At 40.4% G+C, this 18,250-nt stretch overlaps 1 protein-coding gene across 1 annotated transcript in view; it reads left to right on the top strand.

Annotated features, from left to right (window-relative positions):
- Positions 1-18,250, top strand: part of LOC126202937 (cubilin-like) — a 771,281-nt gene that overhangs the window by 201,103 nt on the left and 551,928 nt on the right. The window contains exon 22 of the mRNA XM_049937033.1: positions 7,069-7,297. Coding sequence (XP_049792990.1) covers positions 7,069-7,297 — 229 coding nt within the window. The remainder of the gene's footprint in view (positions 1-7,068; positions 7,298-18,250) is intronic.

Raw genomic sequence — 18,250 nt, 5'->3', positions numbered from 1 at the left:
TTAAAACTGCACAAAGTTCCAGGGCCTGATGGAATTCCCACCAGATTCTGTACTGAAGTTGTGGCTGAGTTATCCACTTTTCCAGCTATAATCTGTCGTAGATCCCTTGAACAAAAAACCAAGCCCAGTAGCTGGAAGAAGGACCGGGTAACACCTGTTTACAAGAAGAGTAATAGAAGTGATCTACAAAATTACCATCCAGTATCCTTGACATCAGTTTATTGTAGCATCTTAGAACATATTCTGAGCTCTAGCATTTGAGGTATCTTGAACAGAATGACCTCCTCCTTGCCAACCAGCATGGATTCCGAAAACATCGATTATGTGAAACTCAACTTTTACTGACATACTGAAAACTTTGGGTCAAAGTAGTCAGGTGGATGCAGTATTTCTTGCTTTCCAAAAAGAATTTGACTCAGTACAACATTTTTGCTTATTGTCAAAAGTATGACAATATGGGGTATCAAGTGAAATTTGTGACTGGATTCAAGACTTTTTGGTAGGGAGGACACAGTGTATTATCATGGATGGAGAATCATCCTCAGATATAGAAGTAACTTTGAGTGTGCTCCAGGGAAGGGTTTTGGGACCATTGTTGTTCATGTTGTATGTTAATGACCTTTCAGACAATATTAGTAGTAACCTTAGACATTTTACAGATGATGCAGTTATATATAAAGAAGTACTGTCTGAAAGAAGCTGCATAAATATTCAGTCAGATCTTGAAAAGATTTCAGAACATAGTATCCTATGACTATGATATCAATGAGTCACTGTTGGAATTGGCCGACTCATACAAATCCCCACATGTAACCCTCTGTAGGGACATAAAATGAAAAGATCACATATGATCAGTGGTGTGTACAGCAGGTGGTAGACTTAGGTTTGTTGGTAGAATACTGGGGAAGTGCAATCGTCTGCAAAGGAGATCAGTCATGTGACCCATCTTAGAATATTGTTCAAGTGTGTGGGACGCATGCCAAACAAGACTAACAGAGGATATTGAATATATACAGAGAAGGGCAGCACAAATGGTCATAGGTTTGTTTAATCCATGGGAGAGTGTCACAGAGATACTGAAGGAACTGAACTGGAAGACTCTTGATGATAGACATAAACCGTCTCAACAAAGTCTATTAACAAAGTTTCAAAAACCAGCTATAAATGATGGCTCTAGGAATTTACTTAAGAATCATGCTGATAAGATTAGAATAATTACTGCACACATAGTGACTTTCGAACAATCATTCTTGCCATGCTCCATACGTGAATGGAATGGGAAGAAACCCTAATAATTGGGACTGTGGGACATACTCTGAAACTGAATCCCTTGCTCTCCAGCGCCTGGAGAAGCAACCTCCTAACATTCTACTGCCACCTCGGGGCACCACTATCCAACCCATATTGTACCCAAAGTGTTGCTTCTCGTCTACCCCTCATAGCAGCTAAACCGTGCCTAGCCAACCTTTTCAGCTTGCCAAATCCCACAAAACTCACTACCAACCCTCCACCAAATCCAGAGCCAAAACATTCCTGTAACACTGCAGTTAACCTTTCCACCAAAACCCTCAGTTCCATGGAAGTTTCAGTCCTCTACAAAGGCCTCACCTTATAACCTTACACCCAAATGTAACCATGCTGGACTTGTCAAAGATCTACTCTCCTCCCAATCCCTGTAATGGAAGCACTTCTTTGCCACCAATCCCTCCAGCCAAAACCACCCTAGTTCCAATATTGAACCCTGCCTCTTCAAGTTCGTACCATTGTCCAACTGTGATACTCCCCCCCCCCCCCCCCCCACTCCCACATAACCAACTGCTGGTCACCTTACAGGAATTCCTTACCTCTAACTTAGGCACACCATCCTTTCCCAGGGCTCTTCCTTAGAACACCAACCTTTCAATAGAAGAAAAAACAGCCATACACAACCTCAACACAAATCCTGACCTAATAATCCTACCTGCATACTAAGGTTCCACCACTGTTGTAATGAATCACAGTGACTACCTGAAAGAAGGCCTCCACCAGTTGTCTGACACTTTGCCAGAGTGATCCTATCCCAGAAGTCCAACAAAAACTCCAATCCCTGCTTAAGGCCTTAGACCCTTCCCATAACAACTCCCCTGACCCTTGTGACTCCCTGCACACCCACATTCTACATGCTCCCCAAAATCCACAAACCCAACAATCCTAGATGCCCCATTGTAGCTGGTTATTGTGCCCCTGCAGAAAGAATTTCAGCACTCATTGACCAACACCTCCAACCAATTGCCCATAATTTAGCCTCCCACATCAAAGACACCAACCACTTCCTTCACCAACTCCCCACTGTCCCCACTCCTTTACTTCCTGGATCTTATCCCAACGTCCTTCATATCTTGTTTGAAGGGCAGGTATATAAACTAATCTGCAGCACAGCCATGGACACCTGCATGACACCCTCCTGTGCCAACCTTCTTATGGACCATCTAGAGGAGACCTTCCCAGGCTCCCAAAACATCAAACCCCTAGTCTGATTCAGGTTGATTGATGGTATCTCCATGATTGGGACCCAGGGCCAAGACACCCTATCTTTGTTCCTTCACAACCTCACCACCTTTTCTCTCATCCTCTTCACATGGCTCTCCTCAGCCCAGCGTGCCACCTTCTTAGATGTTGACATCCTCCTCTCCATCCACACCTCTGTCCACATTAAATCCACCAACCACCAGCAGTTCCTGCATTTTGACAGCTGTCATTCCTTTCACATCAAACAATCTCTCCCATATAGACTGGCTACCCGGGGCGATGTATCTGCAGTGTCAAAACCTCCCTTGCTCAGTATGCTGAGGGTCTCATCTAGGCCTTCACACACAGGCACTATCCCCCAGACCTAGTCCGCAAACAGATCTCCTGTGCCATTTCCCATCACAACCCCAGCCCCCCCCCCCCCTTAAAAAAAAAAAAAAAAACAGCCACAAGTTAATGTCCCCTTTGAGATCCAGTTCTACCCCAGACTGGAACAGCTGAACCACATCCTTCACCAGGGCTTTGATTACCTATCATCATGCCCTGAAATGAGGGACATCCTACCCTACTTCCCACACTCCTAAAGTGGCGTTTGTCACCCACCCAACCTCCACAGCATCCTATACCACCCCAATCCCAACCCTCCAGCCACAAGGACCGTATCTCTGTGGAAGACTCAGGTTCAAAACCTACCCAGTACACCCAACTAGCACTTCCTATACCAGTCTTGTCACAGGTTTATCCTGCCCCATCAGGGGGCGGGCCACCTGTGAAAGCAGCCATGTCATTTACCAACTCTGCGTCAATCATTGCACAGCTTTTTATATTGGTATGACTACTAACCAGCTGTTCACCAGAATGAATGGCCACTGCCAATCTGTGGCCAAGAGCAAAGTAGACCACCTTGTGGCACAACATGCCGCTGAACATAACTCACTGGATTTCAATGGCTGCTTCACTGCCCAAGCAATCTGGATCCTTCCTTCCACCACCAACTTTTATGAACTGTACAGATGGGACATATCCTAACAAGACATTCTCCACTCCCGTGATTATCTTGATTCAACCTACAGCAATGTATTGTCCCCATATGCTCCACCCAACAGTTTCTACCACCTATGTCCTACCATCTCCTCCCTATTCTTGTCTCCCACCGTATTTATTTGCAGCCCCCTGCCAACACACTCATCTGTCTTTCCCACTCCTCTCATATTTTGTTCCTTTTTTCTCCACCCCCCTGCCCCAAAACCCACTGACACTATACCTGTTGGAGTCGCTGCATACTCCATCAGTCAGCATTTGTCTCTCTCTTCACCTGTACACTATTATCCCTTCCCCTTCCCCTTCCCATTCCCCACTTTCTCTAGACTGTTGCTTGCATCCTACATGAAGTTGCATTCCGGCCCAAGATGCTGGAGTTGGCAGTCATGTGTACATGAGGTGTGCTTGCTTTTGTGTGTGTGTGTGTGTGTGTGTGTGTGTGTGTGTGTGTGTGCATGCGTGAATGTGGTGAGTATGTCACTCTTTATTGATGAAGGCTGTGGCCGAAAGCTACATGTGAACATCTTTTAATCATGCCAAACTGCAACTTGACATGTCTTCTTTATGTTAAATAGCAATCTGTCTCTTCCTATGTATATATACGCCTTTAACCACAGAGAGAGGAGGGATCCATAGTACTTTAGTGGACCACAAACTCTCTTCATCAGTTGATTTGATGTTATAGCGGGGCACTGGATTGTAGTTGGAGAGATGCCATGTTTAAATACTGGCAAAGGTATTTTGAAGAGGATATGCCATTGTTTCTCTAAATTACTTTATGTCAGTGTTACAACTGCATTACCAGTGTCAGAGCATTATAGCGAACAGACGTATGTCTGCTGTGGTACAGTGTCAGTGCATAGTAACATGTCAGTTACAATGAATTGTGAGTACATTTAACAGTAATATGTACTACAGGCAAGTAATATTATTTCAAGAGTCTTTATGATTGTGTAGTTTGAAACTAGTGGATACCTCCACATCTTACATGGAGACAGGAGACTCAGTGTTTATATGTTCTGCCAATAGACACTTGATATATTATGTGTATGTTACAATCAGCACTCATCATCATAACTAATGATGAAATATCTTTGCCCTTATTGTCCCATACATGAAATTGTAAACAAACATCTGCTTTTGTTCTCCTGAGGACTGTTACTTTTACAACAAAGATAATAACTAAGAAAGTGAAAATTACAAGAGAGTGACACATGGTCAAAAAGACCACGTACAGCAATAATCACTTGAAAAAAAAAATTGAAATAATTGTGGATAGTGATGCTCGCTTCCAATATAGTGTCTCGTTACAGGTAGCTGAAACACAATAATTTCTTCAGAAATTCAATTCTAAACATTTCAGCATCTGTCCTACAGTTCTAAGTTTTACCTCAGCTAAAAATTGCAATAAACAGTCGACATTCATGACTTTATGAATAGTCATGTGTGATTATTAGCAGTTTTAGAAGAACCTTTTCAAAGAGCCATCATTTTAAACTGTCAGTAAGGGCCATGTAGAATATCCTAGTGCAGACAATATGAAGGATAGTTCTGACAATATTATGAAACTCACCATATAGTGGAAATGTTGAGTTGCAGACAGGTGCAACAAAAAGACTGCTAAACAAGTAAGCTTTTGGCCAAAAGGCCTTCTTCTGAAATAGACAACATACACACACACACACACATTCATCCAAACACAACACTCACATGCATGACCACTCTCTGTGGCTGCCAAGGCCACACTGCAAGCAACAGAACATAATGAGAGAAGCAGTTTGAGTGGTGGGGGTAAGGAGGAGGCTGTGATGGGGCAGGGGTACGACAGCAGGGTAGAGGTGGAGGACAGTGAAGTGCTGCTTGTGGTTTGAAGGTTAATAATGTGAGAAGTTTATCCTTTGGAAAAAAATTTCAATTAGTTTTCCAAAAACTGAATAGTGACAGTTAAATTAATGGACTGTAAACCCAGATCTTTATAGACAGTAATGCAGAACTCCTGCACAGAAAAGTTGTCTCCTTTGCATTGTACAGGATGACAGTAACACAACTTATGCTGTTTTTGTGGTGTGCAAGATCTGTTCAAAAAATTCCAGAACTTTGTCCACAAAATTTCTCTACACTTGCTGTTTCTTATTGTGCATGGTATCCTTGGAAATTCTCTCACACAATTGCTACACCACTCCCAACACCATTTCTACTTCTGGAAGCAGTCTTAGTACATCTCTATCTGAACTGCATGGAGTGCTGTCTGCAAATATTCTTTTATATCATCTATCATTGCAAATCTTCATCCTTTCAATGAGGTTTTCAACTTTGGAAATACAAAAGTACACAGTGATTTAGTTTTTTGTGCAATAGTCACGCAGCAATGGGGATGAATGCGGACACGCATTATCCTGATGCAAGAGCCATGAATTGTCTTGTTACATTTCAAACCGTTCCCTTCTCACATTTTCTCACAGGCATCACAACACATACAATAGTACCATCAATTACAGTTTGTCTCTGTGGCATGAATTAATGGTGAACTAACACTTCAAAGTCAAAGAAAACTATCAGTATGGATTTGACCTGACTTGACGAGCTTTTTTGGTCTTGTAGAAACTTTCCCAACCCATTGTGAAGATTGAACCTTGGTCTTAGCATCATAACCATGGATCCATGTCTCATCACCAGTTATGATTCTCTTAAGGAACATCTGGTTCTGATTTGTGCTATCTAAAAGCTCTTAACAGATTGTGAAGCACAGATTTTTCTGGTCTTGATTCATGAGCCATGGGATGAACTTGGCAGCAACACATTGCCTTCCAAGATGCTGTGTCAGGATTTCATGACATGATCCAACTGAAATGCTACATTCTTCTGCAATCTTGTGGACAGTCAGTCTTCAATCAGCATGCACAATTTCATTGACGTTCCTGAAATGAGTGTCATTGGTAGACGTCGAAGAGGTCCTTAATAAGGGTCACCTTTAATTTCTGTCCGGCAATTTTTAAACTGTGTGAACTATTCATAATGTCAACTATGGCTTAGGCCCTCATCATTGCAGACTTCTTGCATCATTTGTTGTGTCTCTGCAAAGGTTTTCCTGAGTTTCATGCAAAATTTAATGCAGAAATGTTGCTCCTCTAACTCTGCCATCTTGAAATTCGCAAACTGTGTGGCACAGCGTACTACTCAATACAGCACTAAACAATAACTAACAGACATAAAACAATGAAACTTCTAGCAGCTACACATTAAACACAAGCATGTGCAAGGATACCAACTGCATTTTGCTCAAACACGCCATTGGAGCAAAATTACAAATATTCTGGAATTTTTTGAACAGGCCTTATACTAATAATCTATCAAATATGTGCCGTTGCAGTTCAGAAACTTGTAATAACTTACTTGTATCTCTGTGATTTATATGTAGCGTATATTTTAATAATATTTGAGGCTTTCTTCATTATATTGCATTTTTTACTAAAGTGCAAAATTCTTCTTGGTATATGTATTATGACATTAATTTTGCAGGATGTGGTGGCATCCTGAAAGGATCCAATGGAACATTTGAATCTCCACGATATCCAAATTCTTATTCACCTGGACAAACTTGCCGATGGATTCTTGCAGCACCGCCAGGGAAATCTATCCAACTTACATGGGATTCGTTTGCATTGGAAGAAGGATTTGATGAGGACTGTGACTTTGATTATATTGAAGTATATGATAATTCCTCATTTGGTGCCTCAAATATGGGCAGGTAAATAGCAGGATTTTCATTTAGTTCATTACATACACTCCTGGAAATTGAAATAAGAACACCGTGAATTCATTGTCCCAGGAAGGGGAAACTTTATTGACACATTCCTGGGGTCAGATACATCACATGATCACACTGACAGAACCACAGGCACATAGACACAGGCAACAGAGCATGCACAATGTCGGCACTAGTACAGTGTATATCCACCTTTCGCAGCAATGCAGGCTGCTATTCTCCCATGGAGACGATCGTAGAGATGCTGGATGTAGTCCTGTGGAACGGCTTGCCCTGCCATTTGCACCTGGCGCCTCAGTTGGACCAGCGTTCGTGCTAGACGTGCAGACCGCGTGAGACGACGCTTCATCCAGTCCCAAACATGCTCAATGGGGGACAGATCCGGAGATCTTGCTGGCCAGGGTAGTTGACTTACACCTTCTAGAGCACGTTGGGTGGCACGGGATACATGCGGACGTGCATTGTCCTGTTGGAACAGCAAGTTCCCTTGCCGGTCTAGGAATGGTAGAACGATGGGTTCGATGACGGTTTGGATGTACCGTGCACTATTCAGTGTCCCCTCGACGATCACCAGTGGTGTACGGCCAGCGTAGGAGATCGCTCCCCACACCATGATGCCGGGTGTTGGCCCTGTGTGCCTCGGTCGTATGCAGTCCTGATTGTGGCGCTCACCTGCACGGCGCCAAACACGCATACGACTATCATTGGCACCAAGGCAGAAGCGACTCTCATCGCTGATGATGACACGTCTCCATTCGTCCCTCCATTCACGCCTGTCGCGACACCACTGGAGGCGGGCTGCACGATGTTGGGGTGTGAGCGGAAGACGGCCTAACGGTGTGCGGGACTGTAGCCCAGCTTCATGGAGAGTGTTGCGAATGGTCCTCGCCGATACCCCAGGAGCAACAGTGTCCCTAATTTGCTGGGAAGTGGCGGTGCGGTCCCCTACGGCACTGCGTAGGATCCTACGGTCTTGGCGTGCATCTGTGCGTCGCTGCGGTCTGGTCCCAGGTCAACGGGCATGTGCACCTTCCGCCGACCACTGGCGACAACATCGATGTACTGTGGAGACCTCACGCCCCACGTGTTGAGCAATTCGGCGGTACGTCCACCCGGCCTCCCGCATGCCCACTATACGCCCTCGCTCAAAGTCCGTCAACTGCACATACGGTTCACGTCCACGCTGTCGCGGCATGCTACCAGTGTTAAAGACTGCGATGGAGCTCTGTATGCCATGGCAAACTGGCTGACACTGACGGCGGCGGTGCACAAATGCTGCGCAGCTAGCGCCATTCGACGGCCAACACCGCGGTTCCTGGTGTGTCCACTGTGCCGTGCGTGTGATCATTGCTTGTACAGCCCTCTCGCAGTGTCCGGAGCAAGTATGATGGGTCTGACACACCGGTGTCAATGTGTTCTTTTTTCCATTTCCAGGAGTGTATTTTTACACTGTAAATTGTTGTACTTGAGAGCAATTTGTGTAGATGCAGAGAGAAAAGTAAATTCTGGCAACAGTCCTTGGGGAATCGTACAATTATGAAACATTCTTCATTACATACGACCGCCAATGAAGCAAGTTTAAGAGGTGTAAACAATCAGTCTGAAAATTATGCGTAATAATTCACAGAACATGGCCTGTAAGTGTTGGCAAATAAGAACAAGATAGTTTGCTATTGTGCACTTCTATGTCTGGTCTGCAATGTATAGAGGTAGGAATAGATGTAAACTCAGAATGGGGAATGCGAAATTGGGAGCCTCTTGTAGCTCCACTCCTGTTCCTAACCTACATGATGATTCAGTGAGTTAATACGACTCTTCCAAAACTATATTTAATAGTAATAACTATACAACCATACTTGAAAATTACTAGTTTCATCATTTTAGGGGGGGGGGGGGGGGGGGGGACTGCAACTAGATAAGAGAACTATATACTGAATTAATGCATAACCAATCCACTTGATAAAATTAAATTGAAGTAATTTGTAGTGTATCTGAAAACTGTTCTATGGGAAACACTTATTACTTAATCAACACAAGATACAGGTCAAATTGTTACTGAACAGTCCTACAAATGATTCCATTCATTTGCGTATTTTGATCTGTAAATCCCGTTTTAAAAGAGAATCTTCAGGGATGCGTATTGAGTGAAATTAAGCACTAATGGCAGAAACAGCCACCACAGGCAACTTCTGTAAAGTAAAATAACAACCAGTTTTGATTAGTGACAGTATTAATAATGGTAATTACTCCTAGATAACTTTATGTTTGTTTGTTTGTGTTCAGAAACATTAGATACTTTGAAAAAAGCTGCTGCTCCTTGTCTTGCTCTTAACCTGCCACTGTTTCAATTAATACTTAAAATGAAGCATTTGCTTACTTTAGACAGAACACCATCATCTAGACAGCTAGACACCAACAAGAAAACAAAGTCTTACAGTTCAGAATTGATGTCATGAATTTGAGGCTATGCCACAAGTGATAACTTACTTTCTGATAAAATCATACTAACTCTACTTCAGTAAATGATAAATACTAGACACTAAATTTACCTATGGTGCTCCGTGTTATATAAATAAATTTACTGAGGATTGTATTTTTTATTGTTAATGCAAATTCAAGTTTTTTATCAGTTATGCTCTATCATACATAAAATAATGAATGTAACAGCACTGAAGTTTTGTATGCACCGATTTCATTTTATCATCTTTTACATAATATTGTCAAAGTTACTAAAATTATGATATTTACATCTTGTAAATGGATTAAAAAAAAATAAAAATAATAAAAAAAAAAAAAAACCAACGAATCTACTCACCAAGCAGTAGCAGGAGCACACACATGAAAAGGTTTAACTTCTACAAGCTTTCAGAATGGCTCCTTCTTCTGGCAGAAAAGTTGAAGGGAAAGGAAGAAGTGTGAAGAAAAAGGACTGGAGAGATTTAGTCCTCACAAAAGATGACAATATAGGCATGTCAGCTCCCTTAACACATACATACATAAGTTCTCCTTCATAACAAAGTGCTTGCTGTAAGTGCATAGTCCCATTATTGTCACTCAGTATCTGTCCTGTGTTTAGCTTGCGAAGCATACATGCACAGTTCACCGTCCGTTGTCGCTCCAGCTTGGTTTCACGTGTTTAAAACAAAGTCAGAGTTCATATCATGCGTCCACATCGTCTTTACTGCACAAATTCGTGAAGCTCGTGTTCAGCAGCATGATCCTTTGTGAAATCTTTAATGCGCTGACAACTGGTTTCCATATTAGGGGCCTGAGGAAAGTATTTCACATTGTCTCTCACACTTATTCAGTAGGGATACCAACTGTGCATCTGACATCTGCCGACATGGTAAGTTTCTTGCTGCATCTACGACATTGCTGAGCACAGAAAATTCATATTTTTATGAAGAATTGTCATTTTTTTTAGTTGATCACACCCACACCTACATATCTCACACGCACACTTAACACTTTGCAGGTAGGTTTCATATGTTTTTGCTCTTTGTTTTTGAACGTCTTTCATACCGTTGCATTACACAAAGTTTTTGTAGTGTCCTTGCCACTTACTATACTATACACATAACAACAAAAAATAAATAAAACTACAAAAATAAACTTATCCTATTTATTTGCTGACATACCATTATTGTTGCTTATATAAATTACAGTCTGATTGTCATTTTGTTTAGTACATTTTGTTAAATTATTATTTTGTTGCACTGTTGAGTTCCAATTACATGAGCACACTTTTTGCTCTTATTTGGTTGTACACTCTTTACATAATATCCATACAGTAATAGATTTGCTTTTCCTTTGTGGCATAAATTGACATACACTTCACTTCAATTTACAGTGACTTCTTATCAGAGCATATTTATCAAGTTCAAAGAATTAAAGAAATTTCATGGAAAAGCATTTATGTACTCAGTTACTTCTCGTTGCTGGTCTTAACTGTGTTCCCAAGTACAAAATAGTTTGTTGTTTATAAACACTATGTAAACCTGAAGATACCGTTCGTATCGAATACTTGTTCAGTGTTTAAAGTGCACCTCAGTATTTACTTGTTATGTTCATCATATAAGGGATAACCATTTCATATGCAGAGGTATACAGAGGTGTATCATCAATACTACATGTCATGTACAATGAGTGTAAAATAGTGTTTATATAAGTAACAAACATGCATTAAAAAATTCAATATAAATGAGGTGTTTGATGCTTTCATACGTAGTCGATGCTCACAGTAGTTGGTTTTGACCCCTTGATTATTTGGTAGTGCTCCACCTTAGTTCAGCCTTGTGATATGCGAAGTACTGCAACTGTATACTTCTTCACATATTTTCCCACTATCACATGTATACATATCATAAGCTTACAACCATATTTACTTGCGGTGTGGTCCTCTCTTATGCTTACATGGTACTAACACTCAACAAGCATTTATCTTTCTTCACTTTTGGATGTGTCGATGCATCGTTCCCTTGAAGAAAAAAATTAATACTAACTTAAAACTAAATCTTCATAGTTAAGTGTACAGTGGCTCGATGGTCACTAACACCTCTTTCATATACTCAACCATGTGCTCATTTACTTTAGTGTGCAATTGTGCTATCACAAATTCTTTCAGTGTCATGTGTGTGTCTCTACTTACCTTATAAACCTGAAAGATAAAGTGTATTGTAGGTATGATGCAATCTCTTATTCAGCTTGTCACTTATAGTGTACTTGCTTGTTTACCTGCAGCAAGGGTTTTCTGGCTCCTTCATTATAATTAGTGCATGTACTTTCAATACTTTAATTTGTAAACATATGGATATAATGTACGTAGTAATGTAACTTCAATAAATTTCGTAGTTTAGGATTCCCCTTCCGTATATATAACCCCTTAGCTGCCTGTGTGTATTGTGTAGATAGTTGTAGTTGTCGTATAGACATCCCATTAATTTTCTATTTTGCAGTTTAGTACTGGCTGTAGCTCGTAGGGTTTGCTCTGGGTGTTCCAACACCTTCAGCTGTGTCTGTCTGGTGCACACACGTTTGCAGTTTGTTGACTAGCTTTCTCCCCAATGTGCATGTGCTGCGTCGCTCTGTTACTACTAATGTTGCGGTGCATTGTGTATTGCAGTGTGTGCTACCGTGTGTTTCACAAGTTCGTTTATTCATTTACAACTGGGCTACACACAAGGTGAAGCATTGTGTTTAAAGTATTGTCATCTCTAGATACATAAAAGTAAAATTCCTCCTTGTTACATCCACTTACCTTATCATTTATACATTTGACATATAAGAAAAAACCTAAACAAAAATTTTCCTTATCAACTAACAACATAGTTTCTGGAATGTGATTTTCTAGCCTCCTAAATCTAATTTTGTTATACATATGTACAGCTTAGAGGGCACACACCTCTTCTTAAGTATATAAACATTCTCAAGTCTTTGTGTGGGTAAAGGCCCTTGTCTTTACCTGTGTTCACGTGTGCCAATCTGTATGCTCCTGTGTAGGGGATTTTGGGAATTATGTATGGTCCGATGTGTAGTAATTGCCACTTATGGTTCAGTTTTCCAATTTTGTAGATTTGGGATGTGTTCTAAGTAACACCATATGCCCTGTGTTTTGCTTTCTGACAAACAATACACTTTCTTACCACCTGTAGTACTCTTTGTCTAAGGTAGGGGAAATAACAGTATTTAGCTTTTTTATCAGTACATGCTGAAGTGCCATAATGGTCCCAAGTATTGTGTGTGTATAAGATAAAATCATGCACATATTCCTCTGGAAAACACAGGTGCCATTTCTCTTGTTCAGGAGGTTTCCTATGGAACAAAACACCTTTGTGAGTAGTGAAAAACTTTTTTTTAATTTTTGATCGTCGTTATGTGCACGTTTTGCTCTTACCTTACTCCTGCGTGTGTCTTCCTGCTGTAATTGCTCAATAGGTTTGCACATGTGGGCATGGTATGGTCAGAGTGTTTTGTCCACCAACATAGCTCTTATTTCACCTTCCTGCTGTAGAAGATACTTGAATTTCTCTAAGTCTTGTGGTAGTTGAGAAAGAGCATCAGCTATTATGTATACTATCTCAAAATCGAATTCTTGAAGATACCCACGCCACCTTTCTATCCATCGGTGCAGCAATTTGCAAGTTAACAAAAACAATAGGGACCGATGGTCACCGTACACTTTTGTGTGCATACCCCAAAGGAAATATTCAAACTTCTTAAAGGTCCAAGTTACAGCCAAGCACTCTAATTCCGTGACTCAGTATGAATGTTCAGCTTCAGATAAGGTGCGACTGGCAAAGCTAATTCCTTTAGGGATGAGATTTCCTTCTTCTTCTGCCAGTTGAAAAAGGCATGCACCCAGACAGTGAAAAGACACGTCGGTGCATAAACAAAAATCATTTTTCATGTCTAATTAAGATAAAATATTAACATTTAATAAGGTTCAAAATCAGTTTGGTATTGCTTGCTCCATACCCAAGGTGTGTTTTACTGGAGAAGATTGAATAAAGCATCACTGTTAATAAGTTGGTTGGGGATGAATTTCCGGAAAAATGACACTAAGCTTAAGTATGCCTTTAACTGTTTCTTGTTTTGCAGAATAGGGCATTTCCTAATGGCATCAAGTTTTTTAGGAGCTGGCAGTATGCCTTCTGAAGAGATTTTGTGTCCTAAACATTTTACGTTTTCTTGTCCAAAATTAGTATTCTTGATGTTTACTGTTACTCCATATTTGGAATAATGGTACCTTACTCAAAAGTTCGGGCCCTAGCACTCTGTCAAGTGCAGAGATTAATACACCTGCACTTACGTTCAATCCAAGCGGTAATACTGGAAATTCGAAGCTCCTGCCCCGACATACAAGGGCGGTATACTTCCGACTTTCTTCATGTAGCTTTATTTGCCAATATGAAGACCAGAGCTCAGTTATAGTAAGAAATTTAGCATTATGGAATTTCAAAAGCTGTTCCTCTAAATTGTCTGGATGTGTTCGTACAGGTACAATGGTCCTATTAATATTACATGTGTCAAGGACCAAGTGCTTCTTGCAATCTGGCTTACTCGCAGCCAATATGGGACTACAAGAAGGGGAAAATGATGGTTGTATTATGTTCCATTCAAGAATCCATACCGATTAAACAATCAGCTATTAATTTTTCTACTACCAAAAAACTGCTTCATACATAAAACTGTCCTTATTGTACGGGAACTAAGGCTTGTGTCTTGACTCCTTTCAATTTCTGACCAGTGGCAGTTTGTATGCTGTGATTTTGCACTGGCAATGTAGGCACAAGTCCATGTTTCTTCAGTTCTTGAAAGAATCCCTGTGACATCAAATTAGTCGTAGCACCTGTGTCAGGCACAATGGGTACATCAAAGTCAAATATTTTGGGTTTAATAGTAGCTTGTATCTTGTCCTCTGTCCAGTTTTTCCATGTACCCTCATTATCTTGATACAGATCATCTCTTGCATCATCACCATAATCATATCTGATAAAGCAGATCTCAATCAAGCTCGCAGCCCCACTCCCCTCCAAGGTCACGGAATGGAGGCATGCCATGACCGGTTCAGGTTTTCTGGCATTGCGGTGACATTGACCTCTAGGTTAGGCATAACTTCTACTATGTTGACCCTTGGTGCTTGGTTACACCAATTAGTGTCCTGATAGGCTGTCAGTTGAAATTCTCTTCGCCTCTGCTTGTTATTCGGCATATGTGTGCCACTTTGCTTGCCAAATTCTGGTGGTAGAGGGTTATTCAGTTGTATGTTATTGTTTGGTGCTTGCCAAGTGATTGGCTGATTATTGCCAAAAGCTTGTGTCTGTACATATTGTACAGGCTGGCCATACACTACTCACCCAGTGTAAATGTTTTTGCTAAATTTTTGCCAATTTCTTTTATATCCACCTTTGTATTTACAGCTTTCTCCATTGCCACTGTGATTAACGTTACCATTATCATAGGTTTGGGTGGGCTAAGTTTGCCATCCGTGTTGTACTACGAATCCATTGTTTACTTGTTGGTCTGTAAATTAGTGTGTCGCTATCGGCGTATTAACAGGCTTCGGTTATACCAGTCTCTTGTCGTATATTAAATCTATTGTCCAGTACAGATAGAAAGTATTCGGTGTCGTGTTCAAGGATGGTAATGAGTTTTCCCTAATGTGGGCAGGAAGATGGCTCTTTAAAATTTTCATCACGTCTACTTGAGGTACAAGGTTCGTCCAGTTTCTGGTTTTATTCAAATATTTTTCAAAATAGGTCCTTAAGATTCCGTACTTACTATTGAACGGAGTTGGGTTGATTACTTTACGTCTGAGTCTCTCTTGTATGGCCGCAGACCAATACTTATCCAGAAATGCCCTCTCAAACTGTTCATAATAGTGAAAATGTTCCACCATGTCCATAGCCCATAGCAGAACATCAACCTGTGTGTATCCAACAACAAATCTAAATTTATGGGCTTCGGTCCAGGTATGAGGTAAAACATTTTGAAAAGCTCTGATAAAGACCAGAGGATGTGTTCTTTTCCCTCATGAAGCAAATATCGGAAATCGTCGATGCGTAAGTAATCGCTCATTGGCGAGTAATGTTGACAAACACGCAGTGCTGTCAGTGACAGGCACATTTGTGTTCGCTTGTGGGGTAGTTCATGGCAACTGCACTAGCTCAACAGGTGCAGCTGGTCATAGCTTGTGTTCCAAAAATGGACAGCATAGAGACAGAAATGATGACACTTTCTGCAGGACCTGACCATCATTTTGCAGGACAATTCTCAAGCACGTACAATGCAAGCTGTTACTGATTTGTTTGAGTGATGGGGCTGCTAAGTGCTATACCACCTACTGCACTCCCCTGACTTAAGCCCTTGTAAGTTCAACTCGATTTCTATACTGAAGGAAACACTTCATGGCATTCACTTCAGAACTGCTACAAATTTGTCGGGCAATAGACCATACCACTAAAAATGTCAACACAACTGGCACTGCTAAGAGTATCCTATGACTTTGACGTCAGTGGCACTGGGTTATAAACAATGCTAGTGACTACTTTGAAGGTCAGTAAAACTTCGAAACATGTATCCATTTTGTATCAGCTGTAATTAAATAGATGCCACTCTTAAAGTTGCAATCCTTGTACAAAGAACGCAACAGCATTATGAAAAGGATAGATTGTTACTCAGCACTTAGAGAGAGTATTGAGCCACAGACAGGCACAATGGAAAGATTGCAAAATATTTAAGCTTTCGCACAAAAAAGGCGTTCTTTGGAAAAACAAAACACACATACATGATCATTATCTCTGGACGCTGTGGCTTGAATATGGACTGTGACACTGTCTGACATAACCCACAATCTGGAATGTATGGTCGCCAACATTGATCCACACTAACTGCCCCTTAATCAACAAATTAACTTATTTGAATTTACTAACCTCTTATCTTGTCTCAAAGTGAATGTATTTCAGATCAAAATAGGTCACAAATTATAGCAGGCAGAAACAGACTCACTACACTTACAGTATATGCTGTTTGGTGTGAACCCAGTTGGCACAAATGCAACCAACCAAAAGTGCTAACTTAGCACAGGAATGTAAATTATCACTCTCAGTCATGGATATCCACTTAATAAGCATATTTTCAGCAGATGGGAAATTGAAAATATAAACTTCTTTGTGCTCATCATATCTACTGATGCAGCCTGGAACTTAAAACTTGTTCAGAATTCTAAGTATTACTCCTCAACATCTAAGGATAGTATAAGCAACAAATATTGATTGCACTGCATGTCTGCTTCAGATAAAGTCACTCCTCACTAATCAGACATTTGTAAAGCCTTGTTCCCTAGATCGTATTACCAAGACTAGTAACTAAAATTATTTTTAGTCCCTTTTAGTGTCTCTGTGTAAAATGCACCATTATAAAACTGTTTTGAATTTTATTTTGTTTAGTAATCTAAGTAATTTCTCATTTTCCAGTTTACAGAGATTATTATAATTTAAAAATTATGAAATGTTGACATTGTTTGATAAAATGAATTTGGACAAATCTACTGCTAAATGTGATGTTACTCAATAAAAAACTCAAAACTTCCAATAAATGAATCAAGAATTTATTCATTTGATGCCTGGCAACTGATTAATTGGTGTTGCTTTGCAGAGATAAGAAGAGCATATAGGAAGTTTGTAGGTGGTAGCTGTTTTTCCAAGTTGAGGCATTGCTTATAGGGCTAGTTAGTTTTCCTATCTGTTGTATGCATTTCCCACAATATTTATGAGAAACTGAAAATACCACAAATAAAAAATGACGAAAAATGTAGTGTACCTTCTATGCTGAAAGTTGTGCTTTGAATCAAACATTTAGCTAGTCACATACTTTTATTGAAAATGGATGTACTTAGCACAGGAATGTAAATTATCACTCTCAGTCATGGATATCCACTTAATAAGCATATTTTCAGCAGATGGGAAATTGAAAATATAAACTTCTTTGTGCTCATCATATCTACTGATGCAGCCTGGAACTTAAAACTTGTTCAGAATTCTAAGTATTACTCCTCAACATCTAAGGATAGTATAAGCAACAAATATTGATTGCACTGCATGTCTGCTTCAGATAAAGTCACTCCTCACTAATCAGACATTTGTAAAGCCTTGTTCCCTAGATCGTATTACCAAGACAATGCACATTTAATATAGGAATTGGAGTCAATCAGAAATTACTTCCATTGATCCAAATATTCAGGTAAAATGATTTTCCATTTTCTGTGTGGTATCTTCATTCATTCACTGATCATGTTCCATAGAGTCCATTGAGAAAGGAACGTTCAGGTGTGTGGGCAAGTCATGGTATACATTAACAAAAGACAAAGTACAGAAACGTAATATGTATACATCATCAATAAAATATAAGTAGGCTATACTGCTTAGTGCTACTTTG

The sequence above is a fragment of the Schistocerca nitens genome, chromosome 9, assembly GCF_023898315.1.
Source record: "Schistocerca nitens isolate TAMUIC-IGC-003100 chromosome 9, iqSchNite1.1, whole genome shotgun sequence".
Classification (NCBI taxonomy): domain Eukaryota; kingdom Metazoa; phylum Arthropoda; class Insecta; order Orthoptera; family Acrididae; genus Schistocerca; species Schistocerca nitens.
The sequence above is the reverse complement of the archived record's forward strand: the minus strand, read 5'-3'. Positions and strand labels throughout refer to the sequence as shown.